At 41.5% G+C, this 25,232-nt stretch overlaps 1 protein-coding gene across 2 annotated transcripts in view; it reads right to left on the bottom strand.

Annotated features, from left to right (window-relative positions):
* The window catches only part of asb14a (ankyrin repeat and SOCS box containing 14a), a 49,403-nt gene that overhangs the window by 15,930 nt on the left and 8,241 nt on the right, over positions 1–25,232 (bottom strand). Inside the window, exons 4-7 of one of the 2 annotated variants that reach the window (XM_072280111.1) lie at positions 24,720–24,851; positions 20,393–20,551; positions 14,831–15,076; positions 3,946–4,117 (exon numbers count right to left, since the gene is read on the bottom strand). In XM_072280111.1, the coding sequence (XP_072136212.1) occupies positions 3,946–4,117; positions 14,831–15,076; positions 20,393–20,551; positions 24,720–24,851 (709 nt within the window). The remainder of the gene's footprint in view (positions 1–3,945; positions 4,118–14,830; positions 15,077–20,392; positions 20,552–24,719; positions 24,852–25,232) is intronic. The other variant, XM_072280112.1, reaches the window with a different exon arrangement.

The following is a 25,232-nucleotide window of genomic DNA, read 5'->3' on the forward strand; positions in this document are numbered from 1 at the left end:
CACCTACAGTTTAGAATTCCGATTGTTCTGCCTTACATCCTTACAACGATCAGTCAATTGGAATGTAGTTGGGGGAGAGGGTAGATGATGGTGACAGATGCATTGGCAAAGCAAGTTCAGGGTCTGTCCTTACCTTCACCTGAGCTGTCAACTTCTTGGAATTTCTGTGGATGCATGCTAAAATCTCACCATGTGACTGCTGGCAAAACCCAGCAAACTTGGCAATATTGTTTCAGGTTTACACTCTTGGATGATCTAAAAATTTGAATTATTATTGCTTTCTTCCAGTTGGGCAAGTATCAAACTGAAGTTTTGCTGAGATTTTTATTTCTCCCCGATTAAACCTGTCACTGAAACGAATATTAGTGCTCTAATAATTATTTTCAGGACCTTACCCAACAGAAGCTGCACCTGACGGCACAGCTCGTGGGGGGTAGGAGGTGGGAAGAACAGCTCTGTCATCAACACCAGCAATTTGGAATGATTCCCCCTTTTCTTTTTATTGTGGTAGAGGAGATGCATTGTTTTTCAAGCTATACCAGGTCCCTCTCAGGTTACAAATATCACACACGTATGAACAAGGATTTGGGAGACCGGTTGGATGGATAAGGATGAGTTTTCCAGCTACTGTGCAGCTTCTGTCATCATCTGCTTCATTGGAGTGGACCACTTCCAGCCGGCTTTTCACACCCCCCCCCCACCCTCCGCCCACCCACAACACACCAAGATGCAAAAATACAAAAAGTGAGTCAAACAGAGCTGGGAGCACTGAGCAGGCTCACTCACTCGCTGAGGCAGAGAGGCCAGCCAGCAGCTCGCCCTCCCATCACAGTCGTTGCTATTAATCACTCCAACTCACTGATTTTGTTCATTTCTGACTTACAAACATTTGTCAGGAACCTGGGACCCACCTGTAAAGAATTCGAAAGCTGCATTTCAGACAATAGAGAATGTCATTAAGGGCAACAAGATCCACCTGTAAAGAATATGAAAGCTGCTTTTCAGATGTCATTAACGTGGATAAGATATGTCTGTTCTCTACCGAAACCACCAAGCTGGTTGGACTACATTTCTGTTTTTTTTTTAATTTTAGAGACCCTGCTCAGAATAGGTCCTTACAGTTCTTTAAGTCGCAATGCCCAGCAACCCCCAAAAACCCCAAATTAACTCTAACCTAATATCACACCGCGATAGCGAAGCTGTTTGCACGATGCTATTCCAACTCGGGGTGTTGGAATTCAGAGTTCATTCCTGAAAAGCTCTGTAAGGAATCTCTGTACGCCCTCGCTGAGGAATGTGTGGGTTTTCTCCAGGTACTTCGGTTTCTTCCCACAGTGGCAGGTAGGTTAATTGGGTATTGTAAATTGTTTCAAGTGTTTCACCTGATCATTTTGAGGGTATGTTTTCTAAATTACCTTGAAGATTTACGTGGGAATGTGAGCATCAGGATGGTTAACATCACTAAGCACAACTGAATGAAGCTTAGATAAAGACTCGAACATTGAAAAAAATTCTGAAGACCTTTAGGAGTAGAGTATTACTCATGCATCTATTCATTGTTGGGGCCTCAGTTGCATCCTAGGCTAGTGATTTTCTATTTCTCAACAGAGCAGTCACCAGCTGGGTTGCAGGACCAGACTCGGAATGAGTTTTATTATCCCTAACACATGAGGTGAAACTTGTTGTTTTGCAGCAGCAGTCTGAAAATCTGAAAAGCACAAAATAAATAAATAGTACAAAACAAAAGAGATAAAAAGGTAGTGTTCATTGGGTTTGTAGACTGTCCAAACATTTGACAGCAGAGGGACAGAATCTATTCTACGTTCCTTCTCTTTCCGGTAGCAGTGAGAAGAGGGCAAGTCCCGGGTGGTGAGGATGCTTAATGATGCATTCCACCTTTCTGAGGCACCTCCTCCTGAAGATGTTCTTGATGGTTGGGGCCGTTGATGGAGCTAGCTGAATCTAAAGCCCTTTGCAGCCTCTTTCTGGGCCGTAATCAGGGACTCATCAGAGAATCTGAATGACTACACCATGATTGTCACGGACTTTATAAAAACAGTCATAAGTGAATGAGTCCACATAAAATCCATTCAGTTTTCCCCAACCAGAAGCCCGGGATGAACCATGTGATCCTCATTCTGCTGGGGGTCAGATCAGTGGCGTTCATTCAGGTCTGGCGACTAAGCAAGATACAGGAGGTCCAGGTAAGACCTCTGGAAAGCCATCTCATTTGCAGAGTAACAATTTCAGACTAAATATGAATCACTGAAGGATGCTCGACAGCTGTGGCAGGGATTGAATGCTATCACCTCTTTCTAAGTGAAGCCAAGTGACACAGATGACAACAAGGCTCCACTCCAAGATGAGCTCAGTGCCTTCTATGCTCGCTTTGACCATCAAAGCACGGAGCAACATTCATGAATTCCCACAGCCCCTGATGATCCTGTGATCTCGGTCTCTGGGGCCAATACTGACTGGCTTCATATTTAAGACCATGAGGCTAAGCAGAACTCCAATGCCATAAGCAAGTTGGCTGATGACACCACTGTCGTTGGCCGAATCAAATGTGGTGATGAATCAGCATATAGGAGAGAGAATGAAGATCTCGCAGAGGTGCCACAACAACAACAACCTCTCACTCAATATCAGCAAGACCAAGGAGCTGATTATTGACTTCAGGGAAAGGAAACCAGAAGACAATGAGCCAAAGCTCATCAGGAGATTGGAGGCGGAGAGGATCAGCAAATATACATGCCTCCGTGTTATTATTTCAGAAGGTATTTCCTGGGCCCAGCGCACAAGTGTCATTACAAAGAAAGCACGGCAGCACTTTTACTTCCTTAGAAGTTTGTGAAGATTGAGCGTATCATCTGAAACTTTGACTTCCGTAGATGTGTGGTGGAGAGTATATTGACTGGTTGCATCACAGCGTGGTTTGCTCCTGAATGGAAAATCCTACAAAAAGTAGTGGATACGGCCTAGTCCGTCACGGGTAAAGCCTTCTCCAGCATTGAGTACATCTACATGAAGATACGTCACAGGAAAGCAGCATCCATCATCAGGGACCCCACCATCCAGGCTATGTTCTCTTCTCGCTGCTGCCATCAGTAAGAAGGTACAGGAGCCTCAGGAGCAGCCATTATCTCTCAACCGTGAGGCTCTTGAACCAGAGGGGATAACTTTACTCAGCTACACTCGTCCCATCTCTGAACTGTACCTGCAACCTACGGACTCACTTTCAAATCCTTTTGTATTTGCACAGTGTGTTGTCTTGTGCACATTTGTTGTTTGTTTATTCTGTTGGATGTGGTCCTTCATTGATTTCTATTCTGTTTCTTAGATTTATTACGTGTGCTTGGGTGATCTGGGCTATTTGTTTAACATGCCAGGCCAGGTTACAAACCAGCTTGAGTGTAGGAGAACGGGCAACAATCTTACTTCGGATGAAACCTCAGCAGAATTACAAAAGACTGTGAAAATATCTGGTCAGTTCCTCTATAAGCAAAAAATATTGCGAACGTTAGAAATTAAAAATAAATCAGAAATTGCCAGCAATACTCAGCTGGTCAAGCAACATGTGTAGAATGAGAGTTAGCGTTTTAGAAATAGAGCCTTCCACCAGGAAGTTCACCAGCTCTCGTAATAGGGATTCATCTTGAAATACACTCTGCGTCTCTCTCTATAGATGTCCGTTGATATTGCCAGCATTCTCTGTTTTATAGTCAGTCCCTTCAATCCGAATATAAAGCACGCACAAAAATTTACCACACAAGTTCTATTTACAGCAATGCACACAAGCTTTATATTTGTCTTAATTTTAGTCACATTAATCATACTTTTCATTTTTAAAACTATAAAGCTCTGCAATTTCACCTTAGGCTTTTATTCAACTACCAGATATAACAAACAAAAACGCTGTTGCCGATATATTTTCCCCAGACTCACTTATAGTATCCTCTGTAGGCTGCCCTGTGAATGGGCAGATGACCAGAGTATTTAGGAACGTTGGCATCAGCCCCATACTCCAGTAGAAGGGCCAGGCATTCTGCATTTTCAACCGCGGCAGCCTCAAATAATACAGACACTCCATCAGATGCTTGAGACAAGACATCAGCTCCTGTGAAACAAAGCTGAGTTAATACAGGTAGCAGTTCACTCTTCACCATTTTAACCTTGCTTTGAAATGACATCTTGTTTTGAGCGTGGAAGCCTCCTCTAAACTGTGGAGAGTAAAGTGAGATAAGTTTGAACATACTCAATCCACTTCCCAACAAGGAAGAGTCTGCAGTTGAATGCCCTGAGGTATGGTTAAGTGTAAAAAGCAAGGTCCACGTGTAACAGTGCAGTTTCTATTTACTTATTGAGATATACCACAGAATAGGATCTCCTGGCCCTTTGAGCCTTGCTGCCCAGCAACCCCTGATTTAACACTAGAGCAATCACAGCGCAATTTACAATGACCAATTAAACTACTAACCGGTACGTCTTTGGACTGTGGGAGGAAACCAGAGCACCCAGAGGAAACCCACACATTCCACGGGGAGGACGTCCAGACGTCTGACAGATGACATCGGAATTGAACTCTGAACTCCAATGCCCTGAGCTGTAATAGTGTCGCTTTAACCACAAGGCCACTGTGGCGCTCATCTAGGAACTCAGCCCAGACTAAAAGATTTCCTGTACTGAATAGTCAAATTCACATCACCCTTTGCCAGCAGTAAGGTTAAGACAAATTCGACTGAAAACTTGGAGCGAAACAAAGCCCTGCTGGTGAATATTCCAAATCAGACTATTACCCACCTTGAAAAAAGAACTACATTTGAATAGCTATAAATATCCTCAAATTACATAGCATTCAAATACAAAGCTATCACACCCCTGAATGTGGACTATATTTTCCCACATCAGGCAATTAAATACACAAATACTATTGTTAAGAAATGCAGACCAAAATTTGAATAATGAAAAGGCCAAAATAGGTGGACACTCTAAGCAGCTCGGACTTAATGCAAAGTAAACATTACATATAAAATCAGGACACAGGTTGAAGTTTGATAAAAGATGAAAGGAAGACCTGCACTTATGTAGTGACTTTCATTTATCTATTAGGATGTCCAAACCATACTTCCGGCACTTAAAGTGAGAGGGAGAAAACTCAAAGGAGATGTGCAGGGCTAAGTGTTTTTCCACAAAGAGAGTAACGGGTGGCCGGAATGTGTCCTCGGGGCGATGCTGGAGGCATTTACGATAGAGGCTCTTAGATAGGCACGTGAACGTGCAGAAATAGATGCATTGGGCTATGTGCAACCTGAAGGGATTAGTTTAATAGGCATCAAAGCCTTAATAGTTTGGCATAACATCAAGGGCTGAACAGTCTGCTCCTCTACTGTATCGTTCTATGTTTTGTATAATCACTGTTAAAATACAATTAACACAGAACAACTTCCTGCCAAACATCTGTGTGATCATAGAATACTACGACACCACAGAAACGGGTCCATCTAGTCTGTGATGAATCATGAATCTGCCTAGGCCCATCGACCTGCACCCAGACCAGCGCAATCCACACCCCTCGTTTACCTATCCAAATTTCTCTTCAATGCCGTAATCGACCCGGCATCCGCCACTTGTGCTGGCAGCTCGTTCCACACTCTCACCACCCTCTGAGTGAAGAAGTTCCCTCTCATGTTCCCCCTTAAACATTGCATCTTTCACCCTTAATCCATGACCTCTAGTTGTAGTCTCACCCAACCTCAGTGGAAAAAGCCTGCTTGCATTTACCCTATCTATACCCCTCATAATTTTGTATATCTTATCAAATCTCCCCTCAATTTTCTACATTCTAGGGAATAAATTTGGACCCTGCTCAACCTTTCAATACAATTCAGGTCTAGTCTCGGCAATATCCTTGTAAATTTTTTCTGTGCTCATTCAATCTTCTTTACATCTTTCCTGCAGGTGGGAGAGGAAAACTGGACACAATATCCAAATTAGGCCTCACCAATGTCTTACACAACTTCAACATAACATCCCAGCTTCTATACTCAATATATTAATTTATCAAGGCCAATGTGCTAAAAGCTTTCTATACAACCCTATATACCTGTGATGCCACTTCCAATGAATTATGGATCTGTATTCCCAGATCCCTCTGTTCTACCACACTCCTCGGTGCCCTACTGTTCAGTCTGTAAGATCCACCTGGTTGGCCCTCCCAAAGTGCAACATCTCACATTTGTCTGCATTAAATTCCATCTTCCATTTTTCAGCCCATTTCTCCAGCTGGTCCAGCTCCTGCTGCAAGCTTTGATAGTTTTCCTCACTGTTCACTACACACCCAGTTTTGGTGTCATCTGCAAATCTGCTGATCCAGTTTACCACATTATCATCCAGACCATTGACACAGATGGCAAACAACAATGGACCCAGCACCGATCCCTGTGGCACTCCACCAGCCACAGGCCTACAGTCAGAGAACTATCTCCTACCACTCTCTGACTTTTCTGCCTGAAGACAATGTCTAATCCATTAGGAGGTCTGTAATATAATCCCATTAATGTGGTCATATCTTTCTTATTCCTCAGTTCTACCCATAAAGCCTCATTAGATGTGCTCTCCTTTCTGTCCTGTCTGAGAACTGCCATGACATTTTCCCTGATTAGAAAGAACATCCATCCTTCTTTAACCTCCTGCTCTATCATGACTAAAACAACAAAACCCCGGAATACTGAGCTGCCAGTCATGCCACCAGGTTGCACTAACGGCTACAATGTCATAATTCCACATGCTGATCCATGCCTTAAGCTCATCTGCCTTTCCTACAATACTCCTTGCATTGAAATATATGCAGGTCCGAGCATTAGTCCTACCATGCTTGACCTTTAGATTCCTGATTCTGTATGTAGGTTTAACAACATCTTTCTGCACAATCACTCCACTATCTGTTCTGGCTGCCGCTGGATGCACTTCGTGCAGCTGTGGTCGTCAGAGACATTGGAGGTCTCGCTACCTACCCACATCCTGCAAAGAGAGCATTCCTCTATCCTGCCTGGCATCCCCACTGCTCTAAATGTGAAATAAGAAACAAAGAAAGAATAAAAAACAACAAAAAAAATTGGTCTATGCCTCTCCTAAGCCTTGATAAGCTAAAACCTCATCTCCCATTCTAACACTGGCCCACTCACACAATGGCTGCTCTGCTTAAGCCTACTTTTTTTTAATTGGTCCTTGCCAAGTGCTTAATTATGCACAATGCAATGTCTCCTTGGAAACTGTGGTGTGCAAAATGTGCTGACTGCCCCTGCTCACTTCATTTAAGCTCTCTCTCCCTCTATGTGATCCAATGCCTCCTTGGGAAATGTGATTATGACCAAATATCTTGTCTGAACAAATACACAAGCAATCAGGACTTTAAATCAAGGAAATATGCTCTGGTGGAACAAGACAAGCTGCGTTTCCAAGCAACCTGCAGAGCACCTCAGCTTTTCACCGCATGCGCTCATGATTATAGACGAGGAAATAGGGAACAGTGCAAAATCTGGACATGGCACAGTTTTAAGGATAGCAGCAAATTGTGTAGATGAGAGCACTAATTTACAGAAGAACATCCATGCATTAAATCAAAACAAAATTAAAATACTTGATTTGGAAAGGTAGGAACGGTGAAGTTCTATGTGGGGAAGGATGTGCTCTTAAAGAGTAACAGAAAGAAAGAGTCGTAGAAAGAAATTGGAACATGTATTTAAGATCATGAAATCCCAACAACCTGCGTCTTTTCAAATATTAATCTATCGATCTTCTTTTCTGTTACATTCTGAGAGGTGAAAGTGACTGGTCCTGGCTGGTATTGCATACATGGTCAGGAAGTGGGCTAAAAAAATCAATAGCAAGAGAACAAATTAGCCTTAAGACCATAAGACCAAAAGATACAGGAGCAGAATTAGGCCATTCAGCTCATTGAGTCTGCTCCACCATTCCATCATGGTTGATCCATTTCCCTCTCAATCCTATTCTCCTGCTTTCTCCCCATACGATTTTGCACCATGACTAATCAAGAACCTATCAACCTCTGTCTTAAATACACTCAATGACTTGGCCTCTATAGCTGCTTGTGGCAATGAATTCCACAGATTCACCATCCTCTGGCTAAAGAAATTCTTCCTCATCTCTGCTCCTCTATTCTGAGGCTGTGTCCTCTGGTCATAGACTTCCCCACAATAGGAAACATCTTGTCCACATGCACTCTGTCAATGCCTTTCAACATTCAATACGCATTAGTGAGATCCCCACTGTTAGAGTGATTTTTGGGAAAAGGACGTGTACATTTAGCAATTGCCTTTGGCTACCACTCTTCACTTCAGAAAACGTATTGTGCATTTAAATTGGAGTGCAGCTCTGAACAATAGGTTCCTAAAAGCTGTGAATCCCAGTCCAGAAAATGCTGATTAAAATTCATTTGGATGTCTGTGGTGTGGATGTGAATCAGGAGGTGTGAAGGTTGTATGTAGTTCCAAAGAAAGCATTGTCCATACATTGTAAATATGAAGTTGTCCTTTGGTGTTTGGCACATAAAATACTGAGCCCCACGTTGGGCCAGCAGACCTTTCCACCAAAAGTTTCTCCATGTGATGTCTGCTGTACCTCGCTTTGTCGAATAAAGAAGTTGCTTTGTATCTACCAGTAATTTTCTCCAGTTACTTCATTCATGCAACAACACCCACTCGTTCTCCTAAATTCCAGAAAATGAAGGCCCAGAGCCATTAATCACTCCTCATTCCTGGAATAATTTTCATGATCCTCCTCTGAACACTCTCCAATGTCAGCACATCCTTTCTTAATTAAGGGACCCAAAACTGCTCACAATACTCCAACTAACGCCTCACCAGTGCCTTATAAAGCCTCAGCATTACATCCTTGCTGTTATATTCTTGTCCTTCCTAAATTAATTCTAATATTGCATTTGCCTTTCTCACTACTGACTTTAGGAAATCCCAAGCCCCTTTGCACCTTGGATTTTTTAATTTTTGCAATGTTTAGATAATAGTCTATACTTTTATTCTTTCTACCAAAGTGCACGACCCAGCACAGTATTCCATTTGCCACTTCTTTGCCCACTCCCCTTATCTGTCTAAGACTTTCTGCAACCTCCCTGCTTCCTCAACAATACCTGCCTCTCCACCTATCTTCGTATCATCCACAAACTTGGCAACAAAGCTATCAATTCTGTCATCCAAATCATTGACATAAATCGTAAAAAGAAGTGGTCTCCAACACTGAACCATGTGAAACACCAGTAGTCCCCAGAACCAATCAGAAAAGGATCCCTTCTTCCTACTCTTTGCCTACTTCCAATCAGACAATGTTCTATTCATTCTAGAATCCTTCCTTTAATACCAGAGGCTCTTACCTTTTTAAGCCACCTCATATGCGGCACCTTGTCAAAGGCCTTCTGAAAATCCAAGTACACAACATCCACCAATTCTTCTTTGTCTATCCTTGTCATGGTTCTGTTTGGCTGTTCCCGTTTAATGCTCCTTTCTTCCTGATTATGCCCTAATTTCAGCCATTAGATTTCCAATTGCTGCTAGTTAACTTAATTACAGTACACCTGGTTTGCATCAGAGACTGTGAAATAAGTACGATGGCGTCACTACACAGGTTGCCAATTTGTTGGTCTGTTCTTGTGTGATACTTCGTGCTCTCGTCCGCTTAGAACCGTTAGTTCTAAGTTTAGTTCCAGGTTCTGCTCTAGTTTCAGGATAGTCTAAACTCTATTCATAAGACGAAGGATAGAGTTTAAGAGTGGTGATGTAATGATGCAGCTCTATAAAACTCTGGTTAGGCCACACTTGGAGGACTGTGTCCAATTCTGGTCACCTCACTATAGGAAGGATGTGGAAGCATTGGAAACGGTACAGAGGAGATTTACCAGGATGCTGCCTGGTTTAGAGAGTATGCATTATGATCAGAGATTAAGGCAGCTAGGGCTTTACTCTCTGGAGAGAAGGGGGATGAGAGGAGACATGATAGAGGTGTACAAGAGATAATAAGAGGAATAGATAGAGTGGATAGCCAGCACCTCTTCCCCAGGGCACCACTGCTCAATACAAGAGGACATGGCTTTAAGGTAAGGGATGGGAAGTTCAAGGGGGATATTAGAGGAAGGTTTTTTTCCTCAGAGAGTGGTTGGTGCGTGGAATGTACTGCCTGAGTCAGTGGTGGAGGCAGATACATTAGTGAAGTTTAAGAGACTACTAGACAGGTATATGGAGGAATTTAAGGTGGGGGGTTATATGGGAGGCAGGGTTTGAAGGTCAGCACAACAGTGTGGGCCGAAGGGCCTGTAATGTGCTGTACTATTCTATGTTCTATAGTCCCTGTAGATCCCTGTCTCCTTGTCAAGATTCCTCTGGTTTGCTGTTCTACGTTCACATCTACGCCAGCATCCCCAACTCCGTCGACGTGCCGGTGTCCTGCACTTGGGTTCTCCTCAGTTGCCCCGTGCAACAATCCTGTTTGTAATTTCCTCAAAGAATTCCAACAGATTTGTCAAACAAGGTTTTTCTTTTAAGGAAACCATGCTAATTTTTACCTGTCATATCATGTGCCTCCTTTCAATTCATCCGCCATTTGCTTGTTCCCCGCTGCAACCTTTCCAGTGCCACTCTCCAGCTATCAATATCTAGTCTCATCTCTCTTTTACTCTATATATCTGAAAAAACTTTTGGTATCTTCTTTGATATTATTAGCTAACTTACCTTCATATTTCATCTTTTCCTCATTATGGCTTTTTTAGTTGCCTTCTGTTGGGTTTTAAAAGTTTCCCAATCCTCTAACTTCCCACTATTTTTAGCTCATTTGTATGCCCTCTCTTTTGCTTTTATGTTGGCTTTGACTTCCTTGTCAGCCACAGTTGTGTCATCCTGCCTTGAGAAATCTTGTTCTTTGGGATTTATCTATCCTGCACCTTCTGAATTGCTCCCAGAAAATCCAGCCATCGCTGCTCTCCTGTCATTCCTGCTGGTGTCCCCTTTGAATAAACTTTGGCCAGTTCCTCTCTCATGCCTCTGTAATTCCCTTTGCTCCACTGTGATACTGATACGTCTGAATTTAGCTTCTCCCTCTCAAATTGCAGGGTGACCTATCATATTATAATCACTGCCTCCAAGTGTTCCTTTACCTTAAGGTCCCAAATCAAATCCTGCTCACAATACCCAATCCAGAATAGCTGATCCCCTGGTGGCCTCAACTACAAGCTGATCCCCTAGTGGATTCAACTACAAGCTACTCTAGAAAGCCATCTTGTAAGCATGCTACAGACTCTGGCTCTTGGGGTCCAGCACCAACTTAATTTTACCTATCTGCCTGCATATTGAAATCTGTCATGACAATCGTAATTCATCCTCTTGACATATCTTTCCTATCTCTTGTGGAATATCTTTTGTTAATTTGTAGCCCCCATCCTGGCTACTGTTCAGAGGCCTGTATATAACTCCCACTGGAGTCTTATTATTCTTGTAGTTTCTTAACTCTACCCACAAGGATTCTACATCATCTGATTCCATGTCACCTCCTTCTAAAGATTTGATTTCAGTTTTTACTTACAGAGCCATGCCACCTCCTCTGCTTACCTGCCTGTTCTTTCGATTAAAATGTGTACTCTTGGATGTTAAACTGCCTACCATAATCTTCTTTCAGCAATGACTCAATGATGTCCACAACGTCATACCTGCCAATCTCTAACTGTGCTACAAGATCATCTACCTTATTCCGTATACTGCATACCTTCAAATATAACACTTTTTGCCCTGTATCTGTCACACTTTAACACAGCAACTCATCGCACTGACTGTAAATCAAATGAAATTGTTGAATAAATGGTTTCCAGGTGTCTTCAAATTTAACCAAAGGATCAAAAATGACACTTCTAATTTTTTCTAAATTTAAACATGATATGGTTTGGGAAAACCATTGAAATGTAGTAGGGGGATTGGTATCTTTCCAATTCAATAAGTTGGATCTTCTAGCCATTAATGTAACAAATGCGATCATCCAACAAGCTGAAGAGGATAAACAGCTATGATCCATCATTGGTAAACCGAAAATTGCGGTAATGGGGTAAGGTTGTAAATCAATGCACAAAACTGTTGAAATAATATTAAAAATATCTTTCCAAAATTTTTCCAAAAAAGGGCAAGACCAGAACATATGAGTCAAAGAAGCTATCTCAGAGTGACATCTGTCACAAACAGGATTTATATGGGAGTAAAAACGAGCTAGTTTATCTTTAGACATATGAGCCCTATGTACCACCTTAAATTGTATCAACGTATGTTTAGTACATATAGAGGAAAAGCTAACTAATTGAAAAATTTTCTCCCATTTCTCTATAGGTAAGTGAAGTTGAAGTTCCCTTTCCCATTCATTTTAAATTTTATCTGATATACCTGGTTGTATTTTCATAATTATATCATATATAATTGTTATTAAACACTTCTGATAAGGATTAAAACCTAAATTTTTTTCACTGGTATCAGTTGAGTATGAAGTCGGAAAAGTAGGTAGCGTAAGATTTTAAAAGTTTTTTATTTGTAAATATCTAAAAAAAATGGGATCTGGGCAAATTATATTCATTGAACAACTGTTCAAAAGACATGAAACAGTTATTCAAGAATAAATCATGAAAGCATATTATACCCTTCCTTTTCCATATCAAAAAGACTTGATCCATAACAGAAGGTTGGAAAAAAAATTAGATAAAATAGGGCTTGATCCTTTAAATTCTTAGTAGGTCCTAACCTGTTGAACTAGAGAAATCGTTTCATTTTCACTCCCAGCTGTTTCTGGCATCTCCAAGCCTGAATGCTTGAAACCATCATAGAAACATAGAAAATAGGTGCAGGAGTAGGCCATTCGGCCCTTCGAGCCTGCACCGCCATTTATTATGATCATGGCTGATCATCCAACTCAGAACCCCGCCCCAGCCTTCCCTCCATACTCCCTGACCCCCGTAGCCACAAGGGCCATATCTAACTCCCTCTTAAATATAGCCAATGAACTGGCCTCAACTGTTTCCTGTGGCAGAGAATTCCACAGATTCACCACTCTCTGTGTGAAGAAGTTTTTCCTAATCTCAGTCCTAAAAGTCTTCCCCTCTATCCTCAAACTGTGGCCCCTCGTTCTGGACTTCCCCAACATCGGGAACAATCTTCCTGCATCTAGCCTGTCCAATCCCTTTAGGATTTTATACGTTTCAATCAGATCCCCCACTCAATCTTCTAAATTCCAACGAGTACAAGCCCAGTTCATCCAGTCTTTCTTCATATGAAAGTCCTGCCATCCCAGGAATCAATCTGGTGAACCTTCTTTGTACTCCCTCTATGGCAAAGATGTCTTTCCTCAGATTAGGGGACCAAAACTGCACACAATACTCCAGGTGTGGTCTCACCAAGGCCTTGTACAACTGCAGTAGTACCTCCCTGCTCCTGTACTCGAATCCTCTCGCTATAAATGCCAGCATACCATTCGCCTTTTTCACCGCCTGCTGTACCTGCATGCCCACTTTCAATGACTGGTGTATAATGACACCCAGGTCTCGTTGCACCTTCCCTTTTCCTAATCGGCCACCATTCAGATAATAATCTGTTTTCCTATTTTTGCCACCAAAGTGGATAACTTCACATTTATCCACATTAAATTGCATCTGCCATGAATTTGCCCACTCAACCAACCTATCCAAGTCACCCTGCATCCTCTTAGCATCCTCCTCACAGCCAACACCGCCACCCAGCTTCGTGTCATCCGCAAACTTGGAGATGCTGCATTTAATTCCCTCATCCAAGTCATTAATATATATTGTAAACAACTGGGGTCCCAGCACTGAGCCCTGCGGTACCCCACTAGTCACCGCCTGCCATTCTGAAAAGGTCCCGTTTATTCCCACTCTTTGCTTCCTGTCTGCTAACCAATTCTCCACCCACACCAATACCTTACCCCCAATACCGTGTGCTTTAAGTTTGCACACTAATCTCCTGTGTGGGACCTTGTCAAAAGCCTTTTGAAAATCATGCGCAGAACAGTTCTAAATTGTCTTACCGCTTATTTCTTGCCATCAGTCAGTGACAAAAACTACTGCTTTTTGAACACAAGCACACATAATTTACGCTATTTGAAAACTGTTCGCTCTAAGCACAGTGTAGTGTCTATCGGCCACACAGATGGCACTGGTTTGAAACTGTTCAGCAACAGTCTCCTGTCCCAATTAAGTGGCATAGTGTCCCAAATAAACTAAAGGAATCCTGGCTATTTTCTTGAATAGTTTTTGCTCCTTAAGAGTTGTCCCAAATAAGTGTCTGCCATGATTAACCGATGGACCAATTAACCAGAATCCATTGTATTTGAATACTCTGAATATTCACAATGGACACAGTGACTTTCTGTTACCACAATTCCATGGCTCTTCAATGTGAGGTAGGGGTAGGATGTTTGTAAAGAACAAGTGAATTTTGACTCATTCATCTAAAATCTCTCCACCATTGGAGTGCTTCTAGTATCATCTGTCTTTCAATGGGGACTTTTTTATGAACAGTCAGCAGCTTCTTTATTTATGGACCATGTGACTGCCAGGATTCTGGAACTAGAACTACAAAGGTCATGCTTTTTTTGTTGTACTTGTCCTAAATTAATCATTAATAATGCACTGGATGTGGATTTGAATCTCAGCCAGGACACCAGAACCACACACCATCAGATTTAGCATTGGCTGACAGTGAATCAGCTTCTAGACATGAGAGCTCCCTGATTAATATCAACACCATAAATGATGCATTACCTTTCTGGAGTAAAACTTGCACGATTTCTGTCCATCCGTTTTGTGCAGCAAGAGCCAGTGGGGTGAGTCCATAGGAACTCCTGGGATCAATGGCAGCTCCAGAACGAATCAGTAAGTTAACGATATCTGCCCTACCCAGTTTGGCTGCTTCGTGCATTGCTGTCCTGTCATTCGTGCACCTCAGGTTCACGCTTGCCCCAGAATGGAGCAGCAGTGTCACAATATCAACAGCTTCATTTCTAATAGCTTTGAAGAGAGGAAATAAGTTTCAGTGATTTGTCATAAATGATGTATTCAGAATTTAGCCATGACAGAAGACTGTTTGTAACAATGCTTTGACTGTTGGCGGCAACAAGGTTAGAAGTTTCCACCAGGAACCTCCTCACATCAAATTTCAAATTTTCTTGTCAAACTTCCTCTGTGGACACTTGTTTGAAGTTTTTTTTCTCTTTCTCACACACATCTTTCTGCTCTACTCCATGTTTCTTGTAAGTTGCACATTGACTGCACCTTGACTGAAGTAGGCAGGCAATTTTTTTTGAATCAAAGTTGAATGTCCCCTGGTAGCTTGCAAAAGGCTCTGAGTTTCAGTTCCCTCACCCTCTCAGTTTCAGTTCATTGACTCCATCCCCATTGAGAGTAGCGGGTTTGGTAGCTTCCTCACTGCCGAATCAGAGTTGTTGAAAGTTTGAAAAACAGAGCTAATCTAACACTTCAGTTTGGTACAGAGGAAGAGTCACCTCATTGCAGATTCTGACTATCAGATAAAATCAGAGATTTCTGTTTCAAATGAATGTAAAAGATGCCAAGGTGCTACTTTGGGTATTCCAGGTATCCTGGCCAATATTTATTCTCAAACTCCTTACTGTCATTAAGGAACAAAACAAATGATTATTTAGCCATAATCATTTTGCTGCTTGTGGAGCTTGCTGTGTGGAAATTGGTGATTATTTCATACAGTACAACGCAGAATACACTTTAAAAAGTACTCACTAGTTTTATGTTGCCATTGCGATGGTGCTTATCAAAAAGGGACCGAGTCAAAAAGTGGATAACTATAGTCTGGTTTACGTAATATCCACTGTTTGAAAGACTCTAGAGTCGATTACTAAGGAAGTAAGGGCAGAGCCTTTAGCAGATCAGAATCCAGGGGTGCAGGGTCAACGCGGTTTCATAAAGTGGAAATCATAACCAACAAATTGATTAGCTTTTTGAGGAAGCTTCAACTGAAATGAATAGAGGGGAAGTGGTATTTGGACTTTCAACAAGGTCCCTCACAAACTGTTTAGTTATGAGAGTTCAAGCTCACTGTCCTAGGTATACATTCACAGGGAATAATTGCCATGAAAATGAGTTTTTCAGCAGCAGCATGGTAATTACAAGACAACAATAAATTGCATAAACATAAATTAACTTACCCTACAAAAGAAACATAACAATAGTAGTGGCTGCTGAGAGAAATTAAAAGAAATATAGTCTGCAGGTTTTTCAGACTGTTTCAAGAACGTGATGGCAGCGGGGAAGAAACATTTAAGTGTGGGCCTTCAGGCTCCTGAGCCTCTGGGCTGATAGCAGCATCAAGAAGAGGGCATAGACTGAACGGTGGGGGTCTGTAATCATGGAAGTCATTTTCCTGAGACATTGCCTCATGTAGTTATCCTTGAGAGTTGTACCCATGAGGGAAGTGTTAAGTCTTCTAATCATTGCAAACCTCCTGTGTTCCTTCAAATTACAGTTTCCATAACAGGCCATGATGCAACCAGTCAGAATTGTTTCCACTCTACATCTGTCGATGTTTGTCAGCTCTCCATCAGCACAGGTGCACCACAATGCTGTATGCCTGGCCCCCTGCCCTACTCGCTTTACACTTTGGACTGTGTGCCTAAGCACAGCCCCAATGGCACATTCAAGTTTGCTGATAGCACCACTGTCATAAGCAGAAGGTGGTGAAGTATCAGCATATAGGAGAGAGATTGAAAACCTGGCTGAGTGGCACCATAACAACAACCTCTTAGTCAATGTCAGCAAGACCAAGGAGCTGATTACTGACTTCAGGAGGAGGAAACCAGAGGTTCATGAGACAATCCTTTAATTTCTTCAATATTATTATTTCGGAGAGGGTCAACAACTTTAAGTTCCTCAATATTATTACTTCGGAGAACCTGTCCTGGGTCAGGCACACAAGTACAATTACGAGAAAAGCACAGCAGTGCCTGTAGTTCCTTAGAAGTTTGCAAAGATTGGCATGACATCTAAAACTTTGACAAACTTCTATAGATGTGCAGTAGAGAGTATTTTGACTGTAGTGGATATGGGCCCAGTACATCACAGGTAAAGCTCTCCCCTCTATTGAGCACATCTACATGAAGCATTATCACAGGAAAGCATCAGTAAGGACGCTCCCCCCACCCCCCCACCACCCAGGGGATGCTCTCTTCTCACTGCTGCCATCAGGAAGGTACAGGAACCTCAGGACCCACGCCACCAGGTTCAGGAACAGTTATTACCCCTCAGCTATCAGGCTCTTGAACCAAAAGAGATAAATTCACTTCTCCCATCACTGAAATAATCCCACAACCTATGGACTCACTTTCAAGGACTCTTCATCTCATGTTCTTGATAGTTGTTGCTTATTTATTTATTTATTTATTATTGTTTTCTTTTTTGTATTTGCACAACTTGTTATGTTTTGCACACTAATTGAATGCCCAGGATGCTGCGGTCTTTCATTGATTCTATTATGATTATTATTCAATTATGGATTTATTGAGTGTGCTCACAAGTGAAATGAATCTGTGGTTGTACGTGTACTTTAATAATAAATTTACTTGAAATTGGAGTCATCAAAGACATGCCAGATCTTCTTAACCTTCCTCAATTGTATAGACCCTGGTGTACCTTCTTCATTATTGCATCTACGTGCAGGGCCCAGGATAATTCCTCCAAGGTGGTACACACAGGAACGTGAGGCTGCTCACCTTTTCTACTGCAGTCCCTTCAAAGAAAACTGGTTTCTGTTCATTGCTTTCTCCTTCTTAAGGCCCACAATCAGTTCCTCGGTTTTTTAACACTGAGCACAGGGTTGCTGATATGACACCAACCAGTTGGCCTATCCCACTCGGCGTACACCACTTCATCTCCAGCTGTGATTCTACCAACAACAGTGGCATCATCTGCAAGTTTGTAGGCATTTTCGGAGCTACGCTTAGCCACTCAGTTGCAGATACAGAGTGAGTAGAGCAGGGAAGATGAGGATGCAGCTCTGAAGTGTCCCTGTGTTGATGATCAGTGAGTTTTCCAATCTGTACAGATTGTAGTCTCCCAGTGAGGAGCCTGGGTAATCCATTTGCAGAGGGAGGTACAGAGTCCAAGCCTTTGGCGTTTGGTAGCTCCAAGAGACTATATTGTTGCGGTAATAGATTGGTACAGATTGAGGACTGGTCAATTGAAAGTAGTGAATAGGAATAAGGAGATCTTTTTCAGGTTGCCAACACGTGAGAAGGCAGGGAATGGGGTTCAGTGGGATCTGAGATCAGCCATGATGGAATGACAGAGCTGAGTCGATGGGCTGAATGGCCTCACTCTGCTCCTATGTCTTATGGTCTAATGGACCAGTGGGATGCCACGGGAAATGGTCCTGCTGCTGCAACTGCTTACAATGTATATTAAGGAGATAATTGTATGACAGCCAAATTTGTGGAGTACACAAAAATAAGCAGGATGGAAAATTGCAAGGACATTGCAAATAATTTGCAGGTAAATTTGACAAGTTAAGTGAATGGGCAAGTAGTTGGTAATTTGAGTATCATGAGAAAACATGAAATGGTTCACTTTGGAGGGAGGAATAAGAGGACAGAGAACGGATAACATCTACAGAAAAGGACAGGGGCCCTTGTGCGTGAAAGGCTAAGTGAATGTTAACCCTTGGAATGGATTATAACAGGAAATTATTTTGGTAGAAGCTATGAATGTCCTAAAAGATATGTGAAGGTGCTAATTAACTGCTAGTATTTATTGTAATATGATTTTATGGGATCAATTTCCTGCCATTTCCTCTCTGTGCTATGGTAGATTAAAGCTCTGAAGCAATGTGATCTAAACAGACTCCTATATCTTCTTGTGCTTTGAAACGAATTGCAGCACAATCCAAAACAAGGAACAAATTCCAGACCCAAGCTGTTGCTTCTGGGTTTCACTAGCTTTGAAGAACCCTGGTATTTTCAATTAAGATCTGAAGGGTCATGGGCAGGGTGGTCACTTAATATATTTACATCAAGTGAGACCCTTCTCTGCCGAGTTTGCAATAATGTGCAACAAACAATGGACCATATTGTCAAACACTGCCTTCAATACAAATGTAACCTCTGCCCTAAAAGACCAGTGGCATTTTAAACTTTGGACTCAATTTATAAATGTTGCTTTAGTCATATGCAAGAAGAAGAGGACTGCCAAACAGTAAAACATCTAATGGAAATACTTCTTTTCTATAACCATACAAGTTCCATATCCTACTTTTATGCCACCCCTGAATAAACCTATTGTTTTACATACTGGCCAAGAATGCATTTGTATTGGGAAGCTGCAAATGTGTTGCATAAAATTATGTAAAATGCTTTTCTACAGGCTAGAATGGGCCATAAAATTGATCTGGCATCACTATTTTTTGACTAGTTTGTTAATCACACATATTGGCACAGAAATATGGAATATAATTTTAAATTAATATCTCTAGGCATGAGGCTATTACTTACAGAAGAGCCAGTTACACATCTTTTTCAGATATAATTTTTATAATTAAAAATGACGCTCGAGGAAGAAAACCTGCATTTTTGTTGTACATTGAAAAACAGCTAGAAGGAAAGGCTGAAAAGATGAGCGAAATGCTGAAAATTTGATAAAAGCAAAACATCCAATTGATGTGCAGTTTAACTGGCTTCTGAAAGAAAACAAGAACAGGTTATGAAGCTTGCCTGTCAGGAATGCCCCAATCAGGCGCCTCCCCATGCAAATGCTGACAAACCTGCTTCGGGTTTTCAATAATGTCTGAAGTTCTTGTTGCATTTACAGTATAAGGTGCTTTATTTGGAGATATGCTCTAGAATCTCTCAAATGATATGTTATGCTTCTGGAATGCAGGTACTACTTCTCAGAGAAGCAAAATGTTAAAACACAAGAGGAAGCGTATGATATTTTTTGAACTCACTGAAGGAAGATTGCTGATCAGGGCACCCAAATGTTCCTTTGGTTTGATTTCCTTCAAATACATTGTAATGATCAAATAAATAAAGCTTGATTTTCATCTCATTCGAAGGAAGAATGAATGCAGAATTAAACAAATCTCAAGCTGAAGGAAACAATGCCTGTTTGTAGGGTAAATGCCTATTTTGCTGTGCTATTCAAAGGCAATTTAGAAGCAGGAAGTCTGGAAGCCCATGGGTATAAAAATATACATGGTTAATATTATTAACTTTAGATCATAAGATAGCAATAAGTGGCTTGAACAGTAATTAAATTGTCTTAAACTTCAATTTTCTATAAGCAGAGGTTTAAAGAGACATTTACCAGCTATTAAAACCGAAGAGCCCTCTTCGTTCTTGGAGTCTGGGTTGCAGCCATTGATAAGCAAATACTGCACGTTATCTATCAGGCAGTATGCAGCTGCCAAAAACAGAGGGGTTTCCCCCTTCAGGGTCTTCTGCTCTCGTGCACTATCCCGAGAAGCTGCAAGACGATGAAAGCTTACTTAGAAATAAGAAAATAAATTTGGAATTGACACATAATTAAATAACAAATTGTAGCAACCTCACATAAATTTCAAGTAATATCTAGCAGAAATTGGAAAGAATATTAATTTATTAAAGAATGACTGGGAGTGGAGAGGAGGTCATGAATCTGGAACAAGGTCCTTTGCATTGGCATCAATTGAAACATCAGTTACACTGACATTATACCACATATTTTACGAGGAGGGCCAATTTTTCAAGCTGTTATGCATGGAGTTCTGCATTTATTGGGATTGCTAACAGGATAGCAATTCTTACGAAAAGAGTCTATTAGAATGATTTGAATTTAGAACTACAAACTAAAACATTTTCTGTATATTAAAACCCAACATGAGAATATGTTATACCAAATATTGGCATAATGAATTTCTTTCATTAATTAACAGTAGCAGTCACTAGAGCTAGGATTATTATTTTGACCTCTACATATTGAGGCAGCATAGTAGCATAGTGGTTAGCACAGTGCTTTACAGAACCAGCGACCCGGGTTCAATACCCACTGCTGCCTGTAAGGAGTTTGTACGTTCTCCCTGTGACCAAGGGGTTTCCTCCAGGTGCTCCGGTTTCCTCCCACAGTCCGAGGATATACCGGTTTGTAGATTAATCGGTCATTGTAAATCGTCCTGTGATTAGGCTAGGATTAAATCAGGGGATTGCATGGTGGCACAGCTCAAAGGGCCAGAAGAGCCTACTCCGTGCTGTATATAAATAAATAAATATCACCAATTCTAACAGAAAGCTTTAAAACCCCTTAACTAAGCCTGTCAGCATACAATTAAGAAGTGAAGAAGTCTGTCTCTGTATGTGTGTCCTTTACCATTATGAATAAAGATATTAATAGTGTTCCCTGTTATCATTTTTTTGTCACTTTGATGGACAGAAGCAGAATTTGCTGCTTCCTTCCGTTCTGTGTAATGGTTATCATACTTGAACTTGGCAATTAGTACCAAACTGAATCAATAAGAGCGACATTGATTCAGGTTTGTCTGGGTCAGGAGGCTCATGCAGACACAAAATTCATTTGGCACTTTGCGCAGAATTTGAGACTTTTTAAATATTTAAATAAAAGGAACAAAGTATTAATATAGTTAAGCAACACTTTATAATGATATTTTTTGTATGAAGAGAACAAGGAAAAAAACTCAAATCCCGTATAAACTTCTCTGTGGGGGCAGTCTCCCATTGATTTTAATTTGCTTGTCGCATTTACTGTGAATGTCTACAAAAAGTGAATCCCAGGATTGGATGTGGTGACATATATGTACTTTGATAATAAACTTGCTTTTAATCTTGAGCATTGAATTTTTGTGAGCGGTCAAGTTTCAAAGCTTCAAAGTAAGTTTATTATCACAGTAACCGATTGACAGCCACAGCTCTACACACCGTCCTTACACAGCTGGAGAAGAAGGATGTTTTTGTGAGAATGCTGTTCTTGGACTACAGTTCAGCATTCAACACCATAATTCCCTCCAGGCTCGACAAGAAGCAGTGACCTCGGCCTTCACCCTGCCTGTGTAGCAGGATCCTGGACTTCCTGTCAGATTGTCAGTAGGTGGTAAGAGTGGGCTCCCTCACCTCTGCCCCTCAACACAGGTGCCCCTCAGGGCTGTGTACTAAGCCCGCTCCTTTACTCTCTGTATACCCATGACTGTGTTGCCACCCACAGCTCCCATCTGCTAATTAAATTTGCTGATGACACTACGCTGATTAGCCTAATCTCAAATAATAAAGAGGCAGCCGACAGAGAGGAAGTCATCACCCTGACACAGTGATGTCAAAAAAACAACCTCTCCCTCAACGTCACAGAAACAAAGGAGCTGGTTGTGGACTACAGGAGGAATGGAGACAGGCTCACCCCTATTGACATCAATGGATCTGGGGTTGAGAGGGTGAACAGCTTTAAGTTCCTTGGCATAAACATCACCGAGGAGCTCAGATGGTCTGTACATACTGGCTGTGTGGTAAAAAGGCACAACAGTGCCTCTTTCACCTCAGACGGTTGAAGAAGTTTGGTATGGCCCCCCAATTCTAAGAACTTTCTATAAGGGCATGATTGAGAGCATTCTGACTGGCTGCATCACTGTCTGGTACGGGAACTGTACTTCCCTCAATCGCAGGACTCTGCAGAGAGTGGTGCAGACAGCCCAGCACATCTGTAGATGTGAACTTCCCACTATTCAGGACATTTACAAAGACAGGTGTGTAAAAAGGGCCTGAAGGATCATTGGGGACTCACGTCACCCCAACCACAAACTGTTCCAGCTGCTACCATCCGGGAAATGGTACCGCAGCATAAAAACCAGGACCAACAGGCTCCAGAACAGCTTCTTCCACCAGGCCATCAGACTAATTAATTCATGCTGACACAACTGCATTTCTATGTTATATTGACTATCCTGTTGTACATAATATTTATTATAAATTACTATAATTGCTGTTTGCACATTTGAACGGAGACATAACGTAACGATTTTTACTCCTCATGTATATGAAGGATGTAAATAATAAAGTCAATTCAATTCAGTATGTATACAGTATACAACCCTAAGGTCAGTCTTCCTGCAGGCAGCCACAAAACAAATGAACACCATAGAACCCAGTTAGAGAAAAAAACCCACACAACAAAGACCATCAGACCCTCAACACATAAAAAAGAACAAATCACACAAGCAGCAACAAATGAGCAAATAACACACAGAACATTGAACATCAAACTGCGGAGTCCCAAACACAGGTCGGGAAGAAGAGAACTGTTAATGAGGTCTTCTTTGTGGGTCAGTGATATCCAATTTCAGTGTCTGGGTGTTCAGTGCAGAAATCAGGTACACACTTGTTGATTTATCAAACCTCCTGTGCCACACCTGGTCTGAACGAGAATGTTAGGCTGAATAGCCACTTAGACTTCATATCTGACTGCTCAGTTTTACACCAGCTTCATTCCTCGAAGCAATGAGAGTCTCAGTGATTTTTCATCTTCAGAGTAAGGGGGATAATTGCTTTTATAGTTGTCTTGATTGCAATCTACTAACTCAACAAAGGATGATAAAGGCAATTTAAAAATAACTGATATTAACTGTTAATTTTCAGTAGTTGAATATAACTAGTTACTTTTAAATTGATTTTAAGTGTTTTTATATTTTGAATTGTACCTTACCTTTCAAAGTTTGCTAGGCCATTAGGGCTGTTGAGGTTTGGAACCTCAGGGTATGACTGACTCACTGGCTCACTGCTCCAACATGGTAGAGAGTTCAGATCCAGGCTGCAAAGGGTATTGTGATCACAGGACGTACTTAGTGTGTATGCAAAGCTCAGGCTCGAGGGAGCACAATCCAGCACTTCTATTTCACCCTCCAGGGATGTTTCCTGACCTGCTGATTATTTTCCTTCATTTCCGGGATCTACAGTATTTGGTTTTCCATAAGGAACCTTCTTAAAGCTGTTCGTCTGGAAAGTGAAGTACCCAATTGGCAAAAATTTCAAAACAGTGAATCAAAGAATTGGAATCTAGTTATAAAAAGGACCGAGCAAAACATTTACTAGCTTAGCAATAATTGCTGACAGTAAGACTAATTCAGCATACTCTTTCAAAAGCATCATTCACATTTGAGCATCTTCTATCTTTTGTTTAAATTGTGCTTTGGCAAACGTACAAAATGGTGTAGCCCAACTTTGATCCTTGGAGCATTAGATTCATGGTAGCAAGAGCATCTGCTGAAGGTTCTCGGCCCAAAAGGTCGACTGTACTCTTTTCCATAGATGCTGCCTGGCCTGCTGAGTTGTTCCAGCATTGTGTGCGTGTGTGTTTTGCTTTGGATTTCCAGCATCTGCAGATTTTCTCTTGTTTGTGATTGGATTACAACTGGGGCCCTTTGTCTGATGTTTTGCCACTTATAGAAATATTAACATAAGATGGAAGCACTACTGAGGTTACATGCATTGTCAGATTAGCTGCCAATACTTACTGTTTATACAAAGCTATTGTTATCTGTCATGACTTGAAACTGGGGGCTATTTCTCTACAACGAAGACAATATATAAATTGTGATCTGCGGTTTCATGGTATATTTTGGATTAGCAAACATCAATATTAAAATTGTCCCCATCACCTTGGAAAGTGGCTGCAAGAATTGCTTGGTTTAACTGCACAGCTGCTTCATGCAGAGGAAGCCAGCCTCTCTCATCAGCTTCATCAAGCGCAAACTGGCAAACGGATAGCTGGCGTACATCTGCTTCCCGACCTAGAAGTTAAATGCACAGCAGTCATGTCAATAAGAAGACATTTTTTTAAAAATCATGCAGCCTATCGAACACACACTCTGCTTCTGCCCCAGTGCAGGAATGACAGACTGAACTCTGTTGGGTCACAAGAGGAAGCTCATTCTCTGGGATGTCACAGTACACTGTACATGTGTATAAAAGTTGCTCCAACATGTTGTGGACATATCAAGTTTCACTTTATGTGTGAATTTATCAGGTTTCATTGTACTTATGGGTATGAGGTGTCACATTATTGATTTAACGGATATTCCAATTTATATAGATACAGGTGGCGTAATAATTATCATAGACATGTGACATATTACTGATATATCAGATGTCACAGATGTGAATCTTGCAGG

This window comes from Mobula birostris, chromosome 16, assembly GCF_030028105.1.
Source record: "Mobula birostris isolate sMobBir1 chromosome 16, sMobBir1.hap1, whole genome shotgun sequence".
Lineage (NCBI taxonomy): Eukaryota > Metazoa > Chordata > Chondrichthyes > Myliobatiformes > Myliobatidae > Mobula > Mobula birostris.